This window comes from Nansenia antarctica, assembly GCF_963989245.1.
Source record: "Nansenia antarctica genome assembly, chromosome: 4".
Lineage (NCBI taxonomy): Eukaryota > Metazoa > Chordata > Actinopteri > Argentiniformes > Microstomatidae > Nansenia > Nansenia antarctica.
The window spans coordinates 16450357-16469443 of record NC_137689.1 but is presented as its reverse complement, the minus strand read 5'-3'; the positions used below and the strand labels follow the sequence as shown (position 1 = coordinate 16469443).

Genomic DNA, 19087 nt, shown 5'->3' with positions numbered 1-19087 from the left:
CAAACAAAAGAAAACCTCAATGTAGTTGTTCATGTCTGTGTAATAATGTATAGTTCATTGTAGGCTATTAAAGAATAAGTACTATTCAACGTGAGAGCATTATTGTGTGTGTGTGTGTGTGTGTGTGTGTGTGTGTGTGTGTGTGTGTGTGTGTGTGCGTGTGTGTGTGTGTGTGTGTGTGTGTGTGTGTGTGTGTGTGTGTGTGTGCGTGCGTGTGTGTGTGTGTGTGTTTTTTATTTATATTTAAGCCTGATTCAATATTCTATATTCATTATGCAAGTCTATTGTACAAAAAACTGCTGTGGTATGTAGGGCCTATACACTATAGCTACTTAGGCCTACTGCCTAATATGGCGCATGATGTTGCAACGTTTGTGTACGCAATATCGTGAGCTTAGAATTATAAGGTTCTATCTCCGTTTAGGGTAGTTCAGAGATATTGAGCGTCAAAGTGTTTACATTCCATTATGTTATGTGAGATGGAACCTTTGTATTTTATGAATTACTAACTCAAAAATGTCAACATTTTAAAAATAACACCACACAAGCATTAATAAACACCTAATGGATCAGATTATGTAAAAAACTCAATTTTGACAAAAATTGAGATAGAACCTTATAATTCTAACGTCACGATATGGTGGCTAGTGTAGATGTTTATATGGTTTAGACAGGGGAATAAATCAGTCACAGGTGTGTGATGTGATTCTATACGGTTGCCACTGTAGCGCACAGGATCAATAGCGACGCTGCGACGAATTGGACTCCCTCGAACACGTCCACAAACGTAGAGCGCAGCGCAGACTTTCCCATAACTCCCTACTCCTCCGCCTTCACAGAGATGACCAAAATGGCGGATTCGTCGGTGGGTACTCAATATCCCCCCATTCTTGTTCTATCATTGACACGATTGCATGCGTATTCGTGCCCTCGGTTCTCAATAAAATATATGATCAATGTCTTGTCTTTCGGCAGGTTGATGTTGTCGAGGGCTGTCGGCTCCCTGTTCTCCGGAAAAATCAGGAAAACGAAGACGAGTGGCGTGAGTATCTCCCATCGGCGCTAGGCTAGCTAGCATAGGCGAGCTGCATAATAACACAACTGTCATGGCTGAATGTTTTGACACACTAGCGGCCCCTGAGTGTGACATCTTGTAAACAAAGACCTTAGTGGTGTTTACCATATTTATTTTGCTAGCCCTGTTATATCACTGTTCATTACAGTACTTGAGCAACCAAGGAAATGATGTGTTATATGGCCAATGATTTTTTTAACACCATTATAAGTTACTTGTCACAGCTTAAGTTATTATGTTATGACTGAGTAAATGTTGAGCGAAATGCACTTGCAAGGTTATTGCCTATAACGGCAAGTGTACACTGTTACATTAACTAGCTCGTAATACAGTTCCCCAAGACCTGTCATGTAAATATGTATCTGTTACACAGTCTAAAAAGGTAGTTGTATCACTGGCAGACTTAGCTGGCTAGTATTATAGCTACACTGTTAGATCGAATTACATTGTCTCTCCGTGGCTTTCATGAGACGTTTTCCCTCACAGCTTTGGCAGAAATTCTCAGTGTAAAAGAGATCGTTGGGAGAAAGCTCTACTATGTCCACTACATTGACTGTGAGTATGCACCACATAATGGGCCGGTTTCAAAGACACAGCTTAAGCCTAGTCCTGGACTAAATCACACTTTATATGTAAAATCTCCATTGAAGATGCTTTTTTAGTCTGAGTTTAGGCTTAAGCCTTGTCTGTGAAACTGGCCCTATGTTATTCAGTGTTATTTAGAATATAATATTTTAATACATAACATGTATGATGTAACTAAATGGATATTCACTAAGATGGCATGTGTTATGTGCAAAAAAAGAAAGGAAAAAAAAGTGATGTTTGACCAGTTGAGAAAGGCGTGTGTACAAATGTTTGTCTGCTTTTATTTTAAGTCAACAAGCGTCTTGATGAGTGGGTTACGCCGGACAGGCTTGACATAAAAAAGCTCCAGCTCCCTAAGAAGGAAGCGAAAACACCCACTAAGAATGGTCTTCCGGGGTCCCGGCCCAGCTCCCCAGAGAGAGAAGTGGTTAGAGCGGCCGGAGCTGGCCCACAACATCCCGGCAGCAGGCCTTCCCAGCCGGGGACCCAGCAGAAGTCCTTACCGACCAAGACCTCCCTCCCAGACTTCCAAGTGCTGCAACAACAAGCTCAGGTTCGGCAGTAATGTCTTAAGCCTAGTTCTGGGAATGTTGTTTTTATGTTAACCAAATTGCTTCCTTTGATCTGCAGTTGTGCTTGATTCTGAAGCTTAGTGTCCTTGTTAAACCACCCTACGACAGAACATCTCCATTGTAAACACGACCAATGGGTAGAACCAGGGGTTTTTATTATAGTAGGCCTAGTAAAATTACTCCCATAAACAGTATTGTGGAATTCTTTCTAGGCCTTGCATTTGTCTATAAAATGAGATTCATTAATTCCAATGGCTTACAGAAAGAAAGTCTCTGGTCTTGTCTTTGTGATGAGACAGGAATACTAAATAAGAGGGACGTTTATCTTCTTTCATCCATCTGGAATTTAGGATTGTTTGCAGCTCAGATTAATTGCAGAAGTAAAAACATGTTTGCATACAGAGAATAGCCGTAAGACCTTTTTTATTTTTAGTAGTGGTGGTCTAGTGGATAGTGAGTTGGACTTGGGATCGGAAGGTTGTGAGTTCAAATCCCGCCTGAAACCACACCACTACTAGTGTGCCCTTGGGTAAGGCACTTAGCCCTCAGTTACTCCAGGGGGAATGTCCCTGTAATTCGTAATTGTAAGTCGCTTTGGATAAAAGCGTCTGCTAAATGGCAAAATTAATTAATTAAAATTAATTAATTTTTTATTTTTATTTTAAGATATGCCGCACAATATGCCGCCCCTGAGTGTGCAAAAAGAAATATACATTTAAATATGTACTGAAATTGATTTGACCCCAACCATGGTTAAAACGGCATGGTTTTGATCTGGAACTTTTCTCATGATCAGTTCACAAATCTAAATCAAATACATTTAGTTTTGTAGCTCAATGGTATGAGAATAACAGTTTGTTAAACTTCAGCCTGCATTTTTGAAAGACTGAAAACTCACAGAGGTAGTTCTGAGTTAGTCCTCTGTTTGAATCAAGGTTGGGTAGTTTTGACTGGTTTTATATATGGAACACAATTATAATTATTCTAGAAATCACTCTTACAAACTTTGTTAGATTTTGTTCAGTCGAGTTGCATGATTATGGCAGTTGAATGGTGAATGGATTGTGTCAAAATAACTCAGCACAAATGAATCATGCTTTTGGATGTTTTAGTGTGAATGTCAGTTAAACTCCTCTTCCTATCTTTTCAAATTCAGAGGAAAGGTCTAGATCTCAACCTTCAAACTGCAACAGCTCCTTCCAGAGGCAAAACCCTACCGACAACGGTACAGCGTCAACTTAATAATTCTTTTTTTTTTTTACTTTAAATTGTTATTATCATTTTCTTTGCAGTCAAACAATATTTCACAACATATTGATGTCACATAAAGGTGTCACGGGTAAGTCGCAAAAGAATAACTGTCCATGAATATCTTTCTTAAAAATAAATAATAACAATAAAGTAAAAGAAGAAAAAACAAACAACAACAACAAAAATAATCCCTAATGTCCTCGCTGGCATTAACAACCACAACAGCCAATAAACATAATCATTATCACCATTATCAACAACAACAGCAGTGTGACAACAGTAACAATAACAACAACCAACCATGGTAAGAGAAAAGAAAGGGAAAAAATAAATAAAAAAAATAAATAAATAAAAACATCTGCATATCAGTCAGATCAAATGAAAATGTAGTGCAATGGATGACCATCTATTAAGGAATGTGTCTAATTTTAATTTCAATAGTGCTGTTGTACGTTCCATGTTGTAGACTTGTTGGATTCTTTACCTCCATTGTATAACTGTTGGGCGGTGTGGCTTCAGCCAGGAGGTTGTGATTGCCTTGTTAGCTATTAAGAGAAGGATTCTCAGTTGGTATGTTTGGCTGTTTTCTTCAAGATCAGCTGGGAGTATCCCTAATATGAAATGTGATGGTTTCAACTTACCAATTCTACACAGAGAGCATTGACTTACAGTTGTTTGGCCACAAGTCATGACAGATGTGGATTTAAAGCAAAGTCTGAATAGCGATGACAAACAAACACTCACGCTTGTAATGAAAACTTTAAATCCTGATTTGTCCATTTGTTTAATGGTTCAAATGGCAGGGAGAAACCTCTTGCATATGGATTTCTTAAAATGACATGGATTAAGCAGTGTTTCCTCCAGGAATTTTTACCATGGTGGCGGGTAGTGCTGACCGCGCACGCGCTCGCGCGCGATTTTTTCGCGTGCACGCGCATGAAACGCGCACGCGCGCTCAAAACAACGACGTCATTTCAGCCAAAACTCGAAAATAAAATGTTTTCCTGTAAATTAAAAACAAGGGTAGTCCGTCCGTCCGTCCCTCTCTGGAATGGAATGGAATGGACTTTATTTGTCATTGCTACAGTACAGGTACCAGACAACGAAATGGTCCATTAAATAAAATGACACGGTTCAAATGTTCACGCCGGCAGTCCGGCTCTCACACATACTGGCAGCGTCCCGGTCTGACTTAGCTCTCGTTTGTGCACGGCTTTCTTTCTTTCCTTCCTTCCTTCCTTCCTTTATGTGAAGTGGCCGGTCCCGGGCACAGCTGCCTCGCATCCGCTCAACGAGCCCGGCGGTTCGGTGCTGCGCTGATTAGCGGATGCGGGACAGCTGTGTGAGCGGATCGCTCCATCTCTCATCTTGATGAAGATGAATGATCTTTATTGTCATTGTAACAGGTACAACGTAATTTAAATGAGGAATCACAAAACAGTTTTGCAAGCGCGTCGCTTCGCGCTTGTGGGTGTGTCTAGCGCTGTGAAGGTCTGAAAAGCGGCCTAAATCTTTTTTTTTTTTTTTGGGTTGAGAAATCTGCATGGTGGCGGAGGAAATTCCATCGTGGCGGTGCGCCACGATGAAATGCATGTAGAGGAAACACTGATTAAGGATAGGGGGGTTCCTTGAAGTACACCTGAGAAATAATTTTTCATCTAATTTGAGACTTTATTGAGAACATTGTTGAATGTGACATCGTTTGTTTATAACCATGCATGTCGAATACATTTCTTAATTTCTGTTGACTGACCTGTCTCACAGAAGAGAAAAGCAGAATCTGTCTCTTTGGCGACACAAGTTTCCCCAGCCACCCCTGTGCCATCACTGCCAGGCTCAGCTGAGGCCTCCCAGGCGTCTGTTTACCCTGCCTCCAATACCTTCAACCCAAAATCAAACCCCCGCGATGACCATGAGCAGCTTACCTCTCTCACAACGGTAAACCAGCACTGACACATTTTCAGTTTGAACAGTTTCCTGTCTACCTCAAATTATTCAGCGTTTGTTTTCCCATCGCCTCCCTAAAAACCACAGAATGGTACGGCCCGGCGCCTCATCCCCTCTCAGCCAGGCAGGAAGAGGAAGGCCAACTGCGGGGGAACGGATGAGGTATGTAACACGGTTAAGAGCCTTGGGGAATGGCCTCTTCTCTCTAGAGACATTCGTTCCCCTTGTTACAACTGTAGACCATCATGTCTTTCATCTTTCACATTTTGTAGGGTAATACATTTGCTGTTCTTAGACACATCCCAACAAATCAACCAGTCACAATTTTTATTTTGTTGTTTTAGTAATCGCATCAACATCCTTTTAGCTTGAACGCATTAACAATTTTAACTCAGAATTTAAACTCAGGAGAGTCCATGCGGTACTAGGCCTCCAATCCTTCTACATTAGACTAATGATGGAGTCCAACTAAATGTGACACTCAGCAGGGAAACCAGGATTTTACTTAGTATAACAGCATGCCTAAGGAAAGTAAATTAAATTGTTGGAGAAACTTTAATATGGACATGAGGACCATGTGTTACAACATTATACATTATATAACAACATTATATTGGATGGAATTATACAATAGCGAATGGGGAAGTGTGTCCAAACGTTTGACTGGTACTGTATGTCAAAGTAGTTTCAGGTTTTAAAATGAAAATGAACCTTTCCCTTCCCTATTTAAGGTTTAAAGCCCCCCAAATTAACAAGGAATGAAAGGAAAGCTCAATATCTTGTTAATGCTTAAACCTGCCCCTTGATCTTAAACCACTCAATGATGTCTTATCCCCCCGCCCCATTGATAAAAGTACAATGTAAACAAGTGACGATAATAATTTTCTTCCCCTCTTAAATCAGTATCCAAAAGCCTGCATCCGCTTGTGTTTTTCTGCTAGATAATAAAGGTTTTCCAGTATAACAGCCCTCGAGTCGCCAGTGTCTATCTACAGCCAGGAGAGGTCCGTCTCATTTCCTTTTCATTGCCTGTTTGCTGTGTCTCTGTCATGAGTGAGCTGTTAGAGAGTGTATGTTGGAACCAGTGGGTCCAGTAAAATAGAGTGGATCTGTTCACTTCAGACCTTTGCATAATTTTAATGGGAGGGGAAGGGTGTTCTAAATCTGCCTTGAATATTAGTGGCATTATCGTAAACTCACTACTTTTGTTCAGTCCGTTTTTTTAATTGATGTATCTGCTTTCTTTTTGACCAGTGTGCATCAGAGATGTACTGAATGTTATCACTCTCTATTTTAATGCGCTTTCCCTTTCCCCCATTCTGCCTCTCAGGACTCCCAGGACAGCTCTGACGGCATCCCCTCCGCCCCTCGCATGACTGGCAGTCTGGTGTCAGACCGCAGCCATGACGACATCGTCACCCGCATGAAGAACATTGACTGTATCGAGCTGGGCCGTCACAGGCTGAAGCCCTGGTACTTCTCACCTTACCCACAGGAGCTCACCACGCTGCCCGTCCTCTACCTCTGCGAGTTCTGCCTCAAGTACCTCAAGAGCCTCAAGTGTCTGCAGAGGCATCTGGTTAGACACTCACCTGAACACCTCGATCAAATCCAGTTGTGTACCTCTGTACAGCTAATCACTTATTGCTCATGTTCTCTCTTCCAGACAAAGTGTAATCTTCGACATCCCCCAGGCAATGAAATCTACCGCAAGGGCACCATCTCATTTTTCGAGATTGACGGCAGGAAAAACAAAGTGAATAATTAGCAATACAATATCCCCCATCCTCCTGGTTGCATTGTTATTTTGAGCATTTCATTGAGAGCCTCTCTCCTCGTAACTGTTCTTCCTCTCTTGTTTGTCAGACATACTCTCAGAACCTGTGTTTACTGGCCAAGTGCTTCCTGGACCACAAGACCTTGTACTATGACACAGACCCCTTTCTCTTCTACGTTATGACAGAGTATGACGCCAAGGGCTTCCACATAGTGGGCTACTTCTCCAAGGTACACCAACACTCCTTTTCACCTGGGTTTAATACAGATATTTGTGGTGTCAGCAAAGCTACTATAGAAAACAACTTTGGGTCAAAACTGTACTGAATTCTTTGAAATCATAACTTGACTCACTAGAATGTATTTTTACTCTTACATATCCAAACATTTGTGTGCAGGAGAAAGAGTCGACAGAAGATTACAATGTGGCCTGTATCCTCACCTTGCCCCCTTACCAGCGGAGAGGCTACGGCAAATTACTCATTGAGTTCAGTAAGTCATCCATTTGGAAATCATTAGCACCAAAACATGAAGAGGAACTTTTTCTATATTTCATCTCTGTATTACAACCCTGCTACATCATGCGTATGATGGAGTTGAAGATATAGACCTATTGTAGTCAATATTACCAGCTACACCAGCATGGGTGTGAAATTAAGTTTCAAGTCTATTTTTACACATGAGTAAACACCATATAAAGTGCCTAAAATTATCGGTTTCAATGCATTAAAAAAAGAAGGAAAAAAAAGATTTTTTTTATTTTTTTACTTAGCTTCCTAGTATAGTCATGTAATAGAAACATTGATAATAGTAGTACATGCATACAATAGTGGTACCTTGTGAAAAACTAGCTGATAAACTGAAATAGAGTCTTTGTTTGTATTTGGAGGTAGAGGACAAACCCTAAACATATTCAGATTGGACAAGCCTCTCAACATAAAACTTCTACAAGTTCCTTGCAGAAACAGATTGGGAGTGGGAGGGCTATTTATTCTGCATCCCTGTGCACGCCTGTCCATGTTTCTGGTGTAGCAGGTGAAATGACTGTACTGACAGGTACATGCACGTTTGAGCATGCTGCATCCTGGTGTAGCACCGGTGTTAGCATCCTTATTTCCTCATTATTATTCATATAGAAAAAAAAAAAGAAAGAAAAAAAAACATTGGCCCTCTCGATGCTTAATTTATAGCTTTGAGCTTTTTTGCAACCAGTGCAAATTGTTCATTTGCATGTGCTTGTATGGTGTATCTTCACCTGCCATAATTAAGTCTTGTTTAACTTCCGTGTGTGTTGCTTTTGTCAGGTTATGAGCTGTCTAAGGTGGAAGGGAAGACGGGCACGCCTGAGAAGCCTCTGTCTGATCTGGGACTGCTATCCTACCGTTCCTACTGGTCCCAGACCATCCTGGAGATCCTAATGGACCTGAAGCCTGACAATGGGGAGAGGCCGCAGATCACCATCAAGTAAGTCTCTTGTCTCAGACAGCAGACTAACCTTGCCCTCAATCAGTGGGGATTAACCTCCAGAGGCCTTGCGCCAACTCAGACTGGTTTTTAGGCGCTCTATCCTATGTTATAGCTCATTGTCATGTGTCTCTCCAGTGAGATCAGCGAGATTACCAGCGTGAAGAAAGAGGATGTCATATCTACTCTTCAGTACCTCAACCTCATCAACTACTACAAGGTGAGAGATTTTGTCCAGACCTGGTTGGGGACGGGTTCACTGTAACCGCTTGCATTGTGTACAAACAAAATGTACACAATAAAATGTATTCTGATTAGGTATGGGAATCGAATGCCAAACACCAAAGGTTGTTCAACCTCTTAACATTTTCCGCAAGGAAAAACATTCTGCTATACTGGATAAAGGAAGCTCCCCCCTCCCAAAAATCTTGGCATAATATCATAATGGACTGCATTCCCAATGAATATATCACTTGCATGTTACACTCCAAGACGGACAGTTTCTACCAAACTTGGGATCCCTACTTAAAATATATTGGACCTGCCCTGTCATCTTCCTTACTGCAAGGTTTCCCCTAAGGATTCTTGCTTGGCAAATGTATGCATTATCTGACTCCAGGGTACTTGTTTGGTGGGGTTTTGGGTGGGTCGCTTTGGATGAAGGCCTATGCTAGACGACAATAATGTAATGTAATGTAATGTAATGATATCTACGTCCATACCTTAATTCTATTATAAATATATCTGAGCGACATTTTTATTTTTATTTTTATTTTTTATGTATTTTTTTATTTTATCCAAACCCCTAGTATATGTACTGTGACTATTTACTGTATGTGCGGTGGGGGGGAGTTGGTTGGGCTTCCACGGAGTCTTCACAGTTCCAGTGGTCCTGTCTGGGTTCTGTGGGGGTTTCAATCAGCTCTGGGGTTTTTGCTGTGTATGTTTAATATTGTCCTTGTCGTTGTATTGTTTTGTTTGTGCCCTCTATATAAAATTGAAAACCCCAAAGTAAAAAAAAAAAAAAAAAAGTATGGGAATCGAGAACCGGTTCGAGTTGAGGTGCATCGGTATCAATAATATCTGAGGTTATCTATTCTCTTACCGATGCCGACATGTTTTGCGCATGCGCTGACAGTTGCGCGTTGCTTGCTACTTGTAACATCTGTAAAATTATAATTTCAAGTAAGGGTGGAAACACCAGCAATATGCTAAAACATCTTTCGCAACATGGGATACAATAACAGGAATGCCATGTTTTTCACACGTTACGCACAAGTGCCACTGCCACTCCACACAGAAAATGTATCAGGTTTGATCAATAAGGGAATCGATAAAGAATCGAATCCATAATGGAATCGGTATCAATAACATCTTATCAATTCCCATCCCTAATTCTGAAACTAATGTGCATGCAGAAAGAATATGTAAAAATAATTGATTTTGTGAGCCCCGCGGTGGTGTAGCGGTCTAAGCACTGGCCACTAGTGCAAGCTGCCCACCGGGGACTGGGATCGAATCCCAGCTCGCCAGATCCGGATATGGCTGGGGCACACACGGGGAGCAGCATATTGGGCGGCCGCTCCCGAGGGCGGTATAGGAGTATTTCCGGACAAGGATCCGTCGCGCAACAGCGCCCCCGGGGTGCCGGAATAACGGTGCTGGGCTCGAGGAGCCAGTCAGCTAGTCTGCCTGGCGGCCTCCTCTGGGACTGCCGGCCACGGGGTCGTGCGGCGCAATAGGCAGGGGATAATTGGATGCTAGGTTGGGTTCAATTGGCTACCAAATTGGGTGAAAAAGGGATAAAATCTGAAAAACAAATTTAAAAATAAAAAAAATAATTGATTTTCACATTACCCCCAAGCAGTGCTTTTGGGTTAATAGGTAATGTTCATCAATGTTCTTCAACATATTCTAACTGATTTGTCCTTTCTTCTTCTTGTATATTCAGGGCCAGTACATCCTGACTCTGTCAGAGGACATTGTGGAGGGGCATGAGAGAGCAATGCAGAAGCGTCACCTGCGCATAGACCCCAAATGCCTTCACTTTACCCCCAAGGACTGGAGCAAGAGGGGCAAGTGGTAGTGGCCAGCCTGGTACACATGCCCCCTCACCCCTCTCTTACCAATGACTTTCCTGAAGAACTCAGGAAGAAGAGGACCAGACCTTTTAGAGAGGAGCTTCAATACAGAGACACTTCTTCTGTCATAATCACACTCTTTTTGTTGGAGATTTGAGAGATGTATAAGATCTGTGTTTATTGTCAGCCAGCATACAGCATACACAAACCCAACCTCCTGTTGCCCATGTTTGTCAACACCATTTGGACTTTGTCATTTGCACCTCTAGAACCATTTGCTTAGTCTAAACCATGGGAATGCTGGTGATCTACTAATGGTTGATCGAAGATGGGGTTTGCTCCGACCCCTAGCTTCTTCCCTCTACCAGCATTTGTCGTTCTCAGCATTCTGCACACTGACTAGTCAGTAATGTGTTGGTAGCTTGTGTTCATGTTAGTAAATATCACTCCTTTTGTTTTGGATGTAATCCTCGAGTATGACTGCACGTGTCCACAGCCTCACTGGTTTCTACGCACAATGGCCAAATTCCTAACTTGAGATCCTGCGCGCAAGTAAATCACAAATTGGTCTTGGAGGGATTTCCGCCGAACGTTGTTATGCAGATACAGATCTCAAACTAGGATTCCAGCCAATGAGAATTACAGATGTAACCCCTAAATAACTGTGCTTGTGACCAGTAATTGTACATACTTATATACTGTTTTTTAAATGATTTTTTAAAAGTGGTGTTGGCATTTCTGTATGTCAATTGAGATGTGCGGTGATGCTCAGTACATAAAATAAGCCATGATGAACTGTTACAAGAATGTAAATATGGATACCTGTACAGTTGTCTGTTGTTTTTTTAAAAACTTGAATGTAAACTAACACATGCTTGTCATTTAATTTAATGAGACTATTTACTGTAAATTTGTGTGTATTGGTAGGGATCTGTAACAAAAGAGTGATTCATACATACATGGTTTTCTTTGTGTTGTCATTCATTTTTACAACCAGTAGAGTTACCCTATTTCTATTCTATTTATCTTCTCTTTGTATTTTTCTGAAATCAGTGATTTAGATTAGGTGAAAGTTGTGAAAAGGGTGGTTTAATAAAAGAGTAAGATTTTTAGACAACATGAAAGACAGCTATATATAATGGAGATTTTATATGAAATGAGAGCCTAAAAAGTAGACTCTGGGATATCACGTCACAGTTGTGTAAACAGCAACTTTCATCGAAGATATTGTAGTGAACAAAAGCAAATGAGACTCCATTGGTTACACTGCCCTCTGACATAAGACTGAAGAGTGTATGCAACCAACTCAACCTCAGCATCCATCTCTACAGTGTATCTTCTCCCTTTTCCGAAATGTCTGGTTTGGTTCATTCAGGTTTTTAAAGATCTCTTTGATTTTCACTCTGTTGCAACACGCTGTATTCTCTCGTCTACGTTTCTGGCAGTGTCGCCCTGCTCATTTTGCTATGATGTCATATCCCAGAGTCCACCTTTAAAAGATGTTATGTAAGAAACCAGGATGGGGATCATGGCTTTAATATGAGTAATTAAAGGATAAAATATAAGAGACAGAGACTGACATAACTGTTTTGCCTAATCATGTTCATTCCCATGGATGTCCTCTGTTGCCTGAAAGAGAGAACAAGACAACAGTAGTTAATATACTAAAGCAGAAATCTCAATTCCATTTGTAGTTCAGCTCATGAGGTTTCTGAGATTTGTTTGAGAACACAGAAAAATAGTCTCACCTCAAAGAAGTTGTCAATGAGGCGGTCCAGAGTACCACCCTGTGAGCAGAACCTCTGCTGGTTCTGGTCTATGGCAGCCAGTAGTCGGAGGTAGCTGGTAATCAGCTCTATTTCCCTAAGGGCCAATGAATTTAAGCTTCTGTTGGATTGAGCCTGCAGTAGTACACACAACTGTTTTTGTGTTAGATGGTGTGTCTTACCTCTTGCTGTATTTGATGTCACTGTAAGTCAATCTGAGAACCTCTTTATAGAGATCCTCATCGGTTTGTGGTGCACTGGACTGGAGCTCTGTAGGTAGAGAAGGGGACACATTTTAGTCTTTAGTGTTCTGCCTACTGGTTGTATGTTGCCTCTTACATCTGCTACTGCATAGCCCTCTGACATCACATGAGAAACCAACCTATCTTCTTGATTGACTGCATCTCGCCCTCATATACGTCCTGAAACTAAAGTTGGACAAAGTTCAGGAAAACTTGAATTCTCATGAATTCTCATTCTCATTCAGCAGGCTGTTTCATGCTTAGCAAAATTCTCTCCAATATATATGTATTGCCTTATTGTTTGTCACAGAATACCTTTTGAATCTTTGTCGCCATGCGTTTCTTGATTGTCAGTTGGAAGTTGTCGACAAGAACAGCAATGAATAGACTTGAGAGAAAAGCAGACAACACAGTACAAAATAAACAGGGTGCTCTTGCAGCGGCATGCATAGTATCAAACAGTGGGGTGTCTTTATTACAACATTTTCAAGCATACTCACTTTAGAAAAGTGAAGTACTCCACAACAATGTACAGAACGAGGAAGATGATTATGTGGGGTGAACCTGTCATTTTCAAGACAATTAAGAGATGTCATTAGTGATGATGTTGACTGCTCATACAAACAGATGTTCTCCTGGATGTTCTTCTTAACAGAAATGGATCAAATACAGGGACAAGGGACATTTCTTATTTCCATTTCTTATTTCATGATGCTGCTATGAACATTTAGGTTTGGTTCTCATAACTCAATGTAGAGTAGTCCCCAATAATGACTCCTATGTCCCATGTATTATGTCCCATGTATTACTGTTTGTGCTTTCATGAGATGTTTTATATTTGGCAATATTCACTGTACATTACGTATGTGTAAATTAACTAACCTAACAACCTCCATCCTGACCGACTCCTTTCAAATCATTACCAACATTCACAATGCCCCCTGTATAGAAGTTCCACTGGAGTTGAACTGGACTGGAGGCTAGCAGTACTAAGATCCAAACCTCTGAGTTCAACATGACTGCAGGGGAGTCTGGTGGAGGTAGAATGGGATGATAGGCTCACACTTTTGATTCTATTTCTCGTTCTGTTCCATGCAAGACAATGAGCCAGTCCTCCAATTTCTATCTCCACCAGCCAGCCTCCCCGCATGACTAGGAGAGCAGTGATTCATATGAGTGTAACATGACCAGGAGAGCAGTGATTCATATGAGTGTAACATGACTAGGAGAGCAGTGATTCATATGAGTGTAACATGACCAGGAGAGCAGTGATTCATATGAGTGTAACATGACCAGGAGAGCAGTGATTCATATGAGTGTAACATGACCAGGAGAGCAGTGATTCATATGAGTGTAACATGACCAGGGGAGCAGTGATTCATATGAGTGTAACATGACCAGGAGAGCAGTGATTCATATGAGTGTAACATGACCAGGAGAGCAGTGTTTCATATGAGTGTAACATGACCAGGAGAGCAGTGTTTCCTCACCACGGTCTCTGCTGGTAGAGTAGATGAAGGCCCAGTCATCCAGTGTGAGCAGCTGGAAGAGGGTGAACACTGTCCGAAACATGGTGCCGAAGCGCTCTGGGTCAGACTCATTAAACATCTCACGGAAAATAACAGCAAACATGAAGAGGAAGGTAAACATGAGGATGATGATGGCACCCATGGATTGTAAAGACTGGAGGCAGGTGTTCACAATGGACTGGAGGTTTTCGAGACAGCTGTTGGGGAGGGAGGGGGGGGGGTTAAGTGGTGCAGACAGTTAGTTACGGTAAGAGTTTAGGATGTATCCATGTTGGGTTGTGTCACTAGTGGTATAATTAGATAAGATTAGCGTCAACTTTATTGTCATTGCAGAGTACAAGTACCAGACAACGAAATGCAATAACAAGCTCAGAAAAATAAGTGTGACTGAATAAGATTAAGACAAAAAATACACATGCATCCTACCGGATGGTACGCAAGACCCGGAACGCTCGGATGGCTCGGATCCCTTTGAAGATCTTCAGAGTGCGGAATATTGTGGATGCCTGGCCTCCACTGAAGCTCCCTGAAGACTCCATGAGTGGCAGCAGGAAGTCAATGAGACTAACAACAATGATGAAAAAGTCTGAGCGAACAAGGGGGTGGGAGAAAGAAAGGAAGACACAAAAGAAAAACAGGGAGGGGAGAGACACACAGTTACAGAGGGGAACATAGAAAACAGCTAGCATACTAAAATCGAGACAAAGTGTTCGATAGAGGTTATATCTCCTATAGTGATGGACGCTATTTGAAAGGGTCGTGAGACTGTCAGTGCCTCCAAGCCAGTGAAAGGTGATACTGACCCAGGTCATTCCAGGGGCTTTTAAAGTAGAGTCGACCCCAGACCAAAAGTTTCAGCACACACTCCATTAGGTAGATTGCCAAGAAAGCAGAATCTAGTGCTGAAAAGAACCACCCTTGAATTGGGACAGAAGAGATGGCATTTTACACACTAGCTCTTTATGCAGTAGGCTACATCTTGATTTTCAGTTGCATTTTCTCCACACCTCCTCTCACAGTCACACTTTCGAAGGTCTGTGCGACCAGAGTCCCTGTGTTGAGCACTACAATGAAGAGGATGAACCGGTCAAACAGGGGGTCCTCTGTGAAGGACACAATGATCCTGAACAGCTGCCCCACCCAGGCCTGCAGGGCACCCCACACCCTCAGCCAGCCTGTACTAGACCGACGCTGCTCCCGGATCTTCCGCTGCTCAGCTGAGAGAGACAGAGAGAGAGAAAGAGAGAGTTCAAGCACACATAGCGTGTGGAAAATGGAACATCAGATGTCTTGAATGAATGAATGGTCTTTATTGTCATTGATATAGTACAGGTACCAAACAACGAAATTTGGGAGGGGGGGCTCCCCTGGTGCTTCAGTTTGCCCCTAGCATCAGTATGCCATAGGTCTAGGGACATTAATTCACCTTTTGCGATGAGCATCTTCAACAAATCACCATCTAGGGCCTCACATGTTGAAAACATCCGTCTCTTGGGTGCCTGCATAGGTTGCTTCAAAGTTGACCTGCGGCGCGGGCCTGTGTAGTACATGATCATCATAAACTCAAACACAGGAGCGGAGACAAAGATTCACTGACAAAGCTGAGACAGAATGGATTATACATTCTTAAACTATTCTACTATGTCAAAGTAAATGTTAAATTGTTGGTGACGGTGTAAATCTGTGTGCATAAGGGGGTATGGGGAGTCTTACCTTTTCTGGCCACTGTCTGCCTGAATGCCATTTGTGATGGTTGCTGATCCATCTTGCACACCTGGCTGAACAGAGACAGCCACACAGCCTGAGCATAAATAACACGTGTGTATTCGCATGTAAACACTGTATTCTAATCACTATTCTGAACGAGATTTTCAATAGCCATGTTTTAATGTAGCTAAGTTAATTACTACCTTGCACTGTTACCATGTACAGCTGTGCAATTATAATTTGCAACGTAGATACACAGCAACTACATAGATTATAGGCAATTTAATAGCCTACTAACATATTTTATTATATATATATATATATATATATATTATATTCAGTAGAAAAACAAGAAGTAGGCCTAGTCTGAATTTACTGAATTTTAAAAGTAAACCCCTCGGCTATGTGCGAATGCTTCTAGAACGCAAAGGTCCGTGCGTCATAATCACGTATTCGCCTGTGCTTCTTTGGACATTAGTCTACACACAGAATAATACAATTATATGTCTATGCCTATACGATTCTATATCACTTTCTAAGCCTTTGGTGTCTGGCCACCGCAGTTCGTCTTTGTGCCACAGGGGCGCGTAATAATACCACCAATGCAACGAAAAAATAGGACTTTTGAACAAAAGAAATGGTACTACTGCTACGTGCATTTTAAATTGTTTTGCGCTATTATAGAAGGGCCTTCATTTTCAGGTTTCAAACACGTTGAGATTTTGAAACGTTAGTGTAGAGTTGAGGGGATAGGAATGTTGTGCATATGAGCCTAAACCTCGGAATTTAAAATGAAAATCGAAGGCTACAAGTCCTGCTAGCTACACCTGTATACCCCTGAACTTGAACCTAAATCATCAACCGATCTGGTGATGTCGCTATTATCAATAGGAGGCAAAGGCAGTGCTTTTCGATTAGGCTTTCAACAAGGGCCTATTTGAATTGGCGACTCACTGTATGTAGAAAGTAGCCTCATCTCATGAAAAGGAGATATTTATAATAAAAACACACAGAGCAGAGTATATAATAATAACACTCCTTTTATTGGTAGAAAGAAGTTAGAATGATAATAATGTGTTTCCAGGAACATATGACACATCAATTTGGTCCTTTGGGAACATGCGTAATTGCTTTTTTTGGTCATTACGCACGTCATCACAGTCAAAAGCAATAATGATTGATACAAAAGTGGGATGAATAAATAAATACATACATTATTAAATAAACAAATAAATAAATATCGAATAAATAATTGATTAGATAGATAAATATACCTTTGTAGAAAACAAAACTCATTTACGAAACACCCTACTACACAGGAACATTTCACTTCAAAGACAAATTTGTCCTCTGCCAGATAAACCCAGTTACATGATAGCTCTCTCTCTCTCAATCTCTCCAAACAAAGAAATGGCATGGTATAGCTAAAAGTCTGTGGTCATTACATTGTTTGGGACAAAACGATCACCTGCCTGCTCTCCGTTGGGTGATATTTGTTGATGTGTCTAGTAAGGCCAGGGGAGGAGAAAAAGTTATCCCCACAAAACCGACAGGGGAACACCTCTCCTATTTTTGAGACTCGATCGGTCGCCGGGCATTTGGCCTCGGGGGATTCCCTTGGGGGAGGCCCGGGTCCGGGGAGCGGGCCAGCCTCGGGCGGGCTGTTCTCCTGCTGGCTCAGCGGCTCGGAGACTCTGGCCAAACTAGTGGACGGAATCTGATTCGGGGAATTACCAGCTTTTCTGTTGTGCAAGGCCAGGTGTTTTCTCAGATACGCTTGTCGTCGGAATTTCTTTGAGCACTGTGGACAGTTGAACATCATATCTTCATCAGAGCCTGAGTCAGAGGGCTGTGGGGAGGGTGGGAGCGCATCTCTCGCTGTCGGTGTGGCAGGTCGGCTTTCCTCTTTCGGCAATGACACCCTGTCCACCTGGACACCCTTCGGTTTGTGCCAACGTCGGTGGGAGGCCAGGTTCGCGGGGCAGCTGAACACTTTGTCACACTCGTCGCAGCGATATTCAACTCGAACGATGCGGGAGCACTTGTGGTGGGCCAAAGTAAGGGGGTCCGCGTACCGCTCTTTACAAAGCTGACAGATGAACTCTCCAAGCGGGCTGCTCGTGTTGGAGCGCTGCTTCCCTTCGTCCTCTGCCTCCTCCGTGATGCGCAAACCGAGGACCGGAGATGTGGTCACCTCATCCCGGACACTGGGCTTTTTCTCTTGTGTAGGGGAGCTTGACTTGCGCTTTTTGGAACTCGTATGGAGAGATTTTGAGGACGCGGGTCTCTTCACTGCTGCAGATTTGGCATCCCCACAAAGGGTGTCCAGTCTGGTAGTCATCTCCGTAAGAGAAGGCATTACTGGGGAGCCGTTGATTGCGAAGCTTCCCAAATTCGCTTCTGGAAAGGTCTCTGCTGGAGAAGGAGAAGTAGAGTTGAGCATCTGATGAGCCGCGTCCACTGGTGGGTATTGATATCCATGACTGTCCGGACGCGTCGGGCTCAGAGATTGAGCGCATTGAGAGTCTGGAATTCCGCCGAAAATACCTCGGCTCGGAAATCTGATCTGAGAGAAGTTGTGGCACACCGAGGGCAATGCAAAGGCCGAGGCCTTCTCCATGAGCGAGGAAATGTCATCGTTGACCAGCCTCAAGCCCTCCTCCTCCTCGCGCATCCTGTATGAAACAGGACCAGACTTTTTAGAACGTTTTATGAGGAAACCCTTTGGCATGGTGACTGTCTGTGAGAGTTATCGTCAATCTCAAAAGTTTTTTGTTGTTAATGTCTAGGCCAGAGATTGGAAAGAATCGTGCGTAAAATGCCTCCTGTTCGCTTAGCGGTACTTCTCCACACTGGCCCTCTGTCGCTTGTCTCGGTCTTTATAAAGGCAGAGAGCGGTCATTGTGCGTCAGTTAGGACGCAGATGGCAGCAGTCCAGCCGTCAATAGAAAGGCCCGGCAACATGATCCACCGGGAGTCTCTGAGGAGCACAGCGGCAGATGTCAGCCTCCTCCCCCATTGCCGAATCCCCCTGTCTCTCCCCCCCCCCCCCCGCCCACTCCCACCCGGACCACTTGCCCCGTCCTTGA

The 19087-nt window shown here is 42.6% G+C and overlaps 2 protein-coding genes across 2 annotated transcripts; one reads left to right on the top strand and one right to left on the bottom strand.

Annotated features, from left to right (window-relative positions):
* Positions 1-850: 850 nt before the first annotated feature.
* kat5b (K(lysine) acetyltransferase 5b) lies at positions 851-11678 on the top strand (the record flags this gene model as incomplete). The annotated part of the gene is made up of 15 exons (XM_080529118.1): positions 851-865; positions 976-1042; positions 1562-1630; positions 1954-2216; positions 3392-3460; positions 5251-5424; positions 5521-5595; positions 6375-6437; positions 6764-7012; positions 7100-7189; positions 7300-7440; positions 7608-7701; positions 8514-8673; positions 8812-8893; positions 10625-11678. The coding sequence occupies 15 exons, from the start codon at positions 851-853 to the stop codon at positions 10757-10759; spliced, it is 1746 nt and encodes a 581-aa protein (XP_080385244.1). The 3' UTR covers positions 10760-11678.
* A 669-nt stretch (positions 11679-12347) lies between these two features.
* Positions 12348-18729, bottom strand: LOC308155743 (insulinoma-associated protein 1b-like; the record flags this gene model as incomplete). Its single annotated transcript, XM_080529117.1, has 8 exons — positions 12348-12383; positions 12503-12617; positions 12703-12790; positions 14253-14488; positions 14718-14877; positions 15317-15508; positions 16005-16069; positions 17444-18729. 8 exons carry the CDS (start codon positions 18727-18729, stop codon positions 12348-12350), a joined length of 2178 nt encoding a protein of 725 aa, XP_080385243.1.
* Positions 18730-19087: the final 358 nt, after the last annotated feature.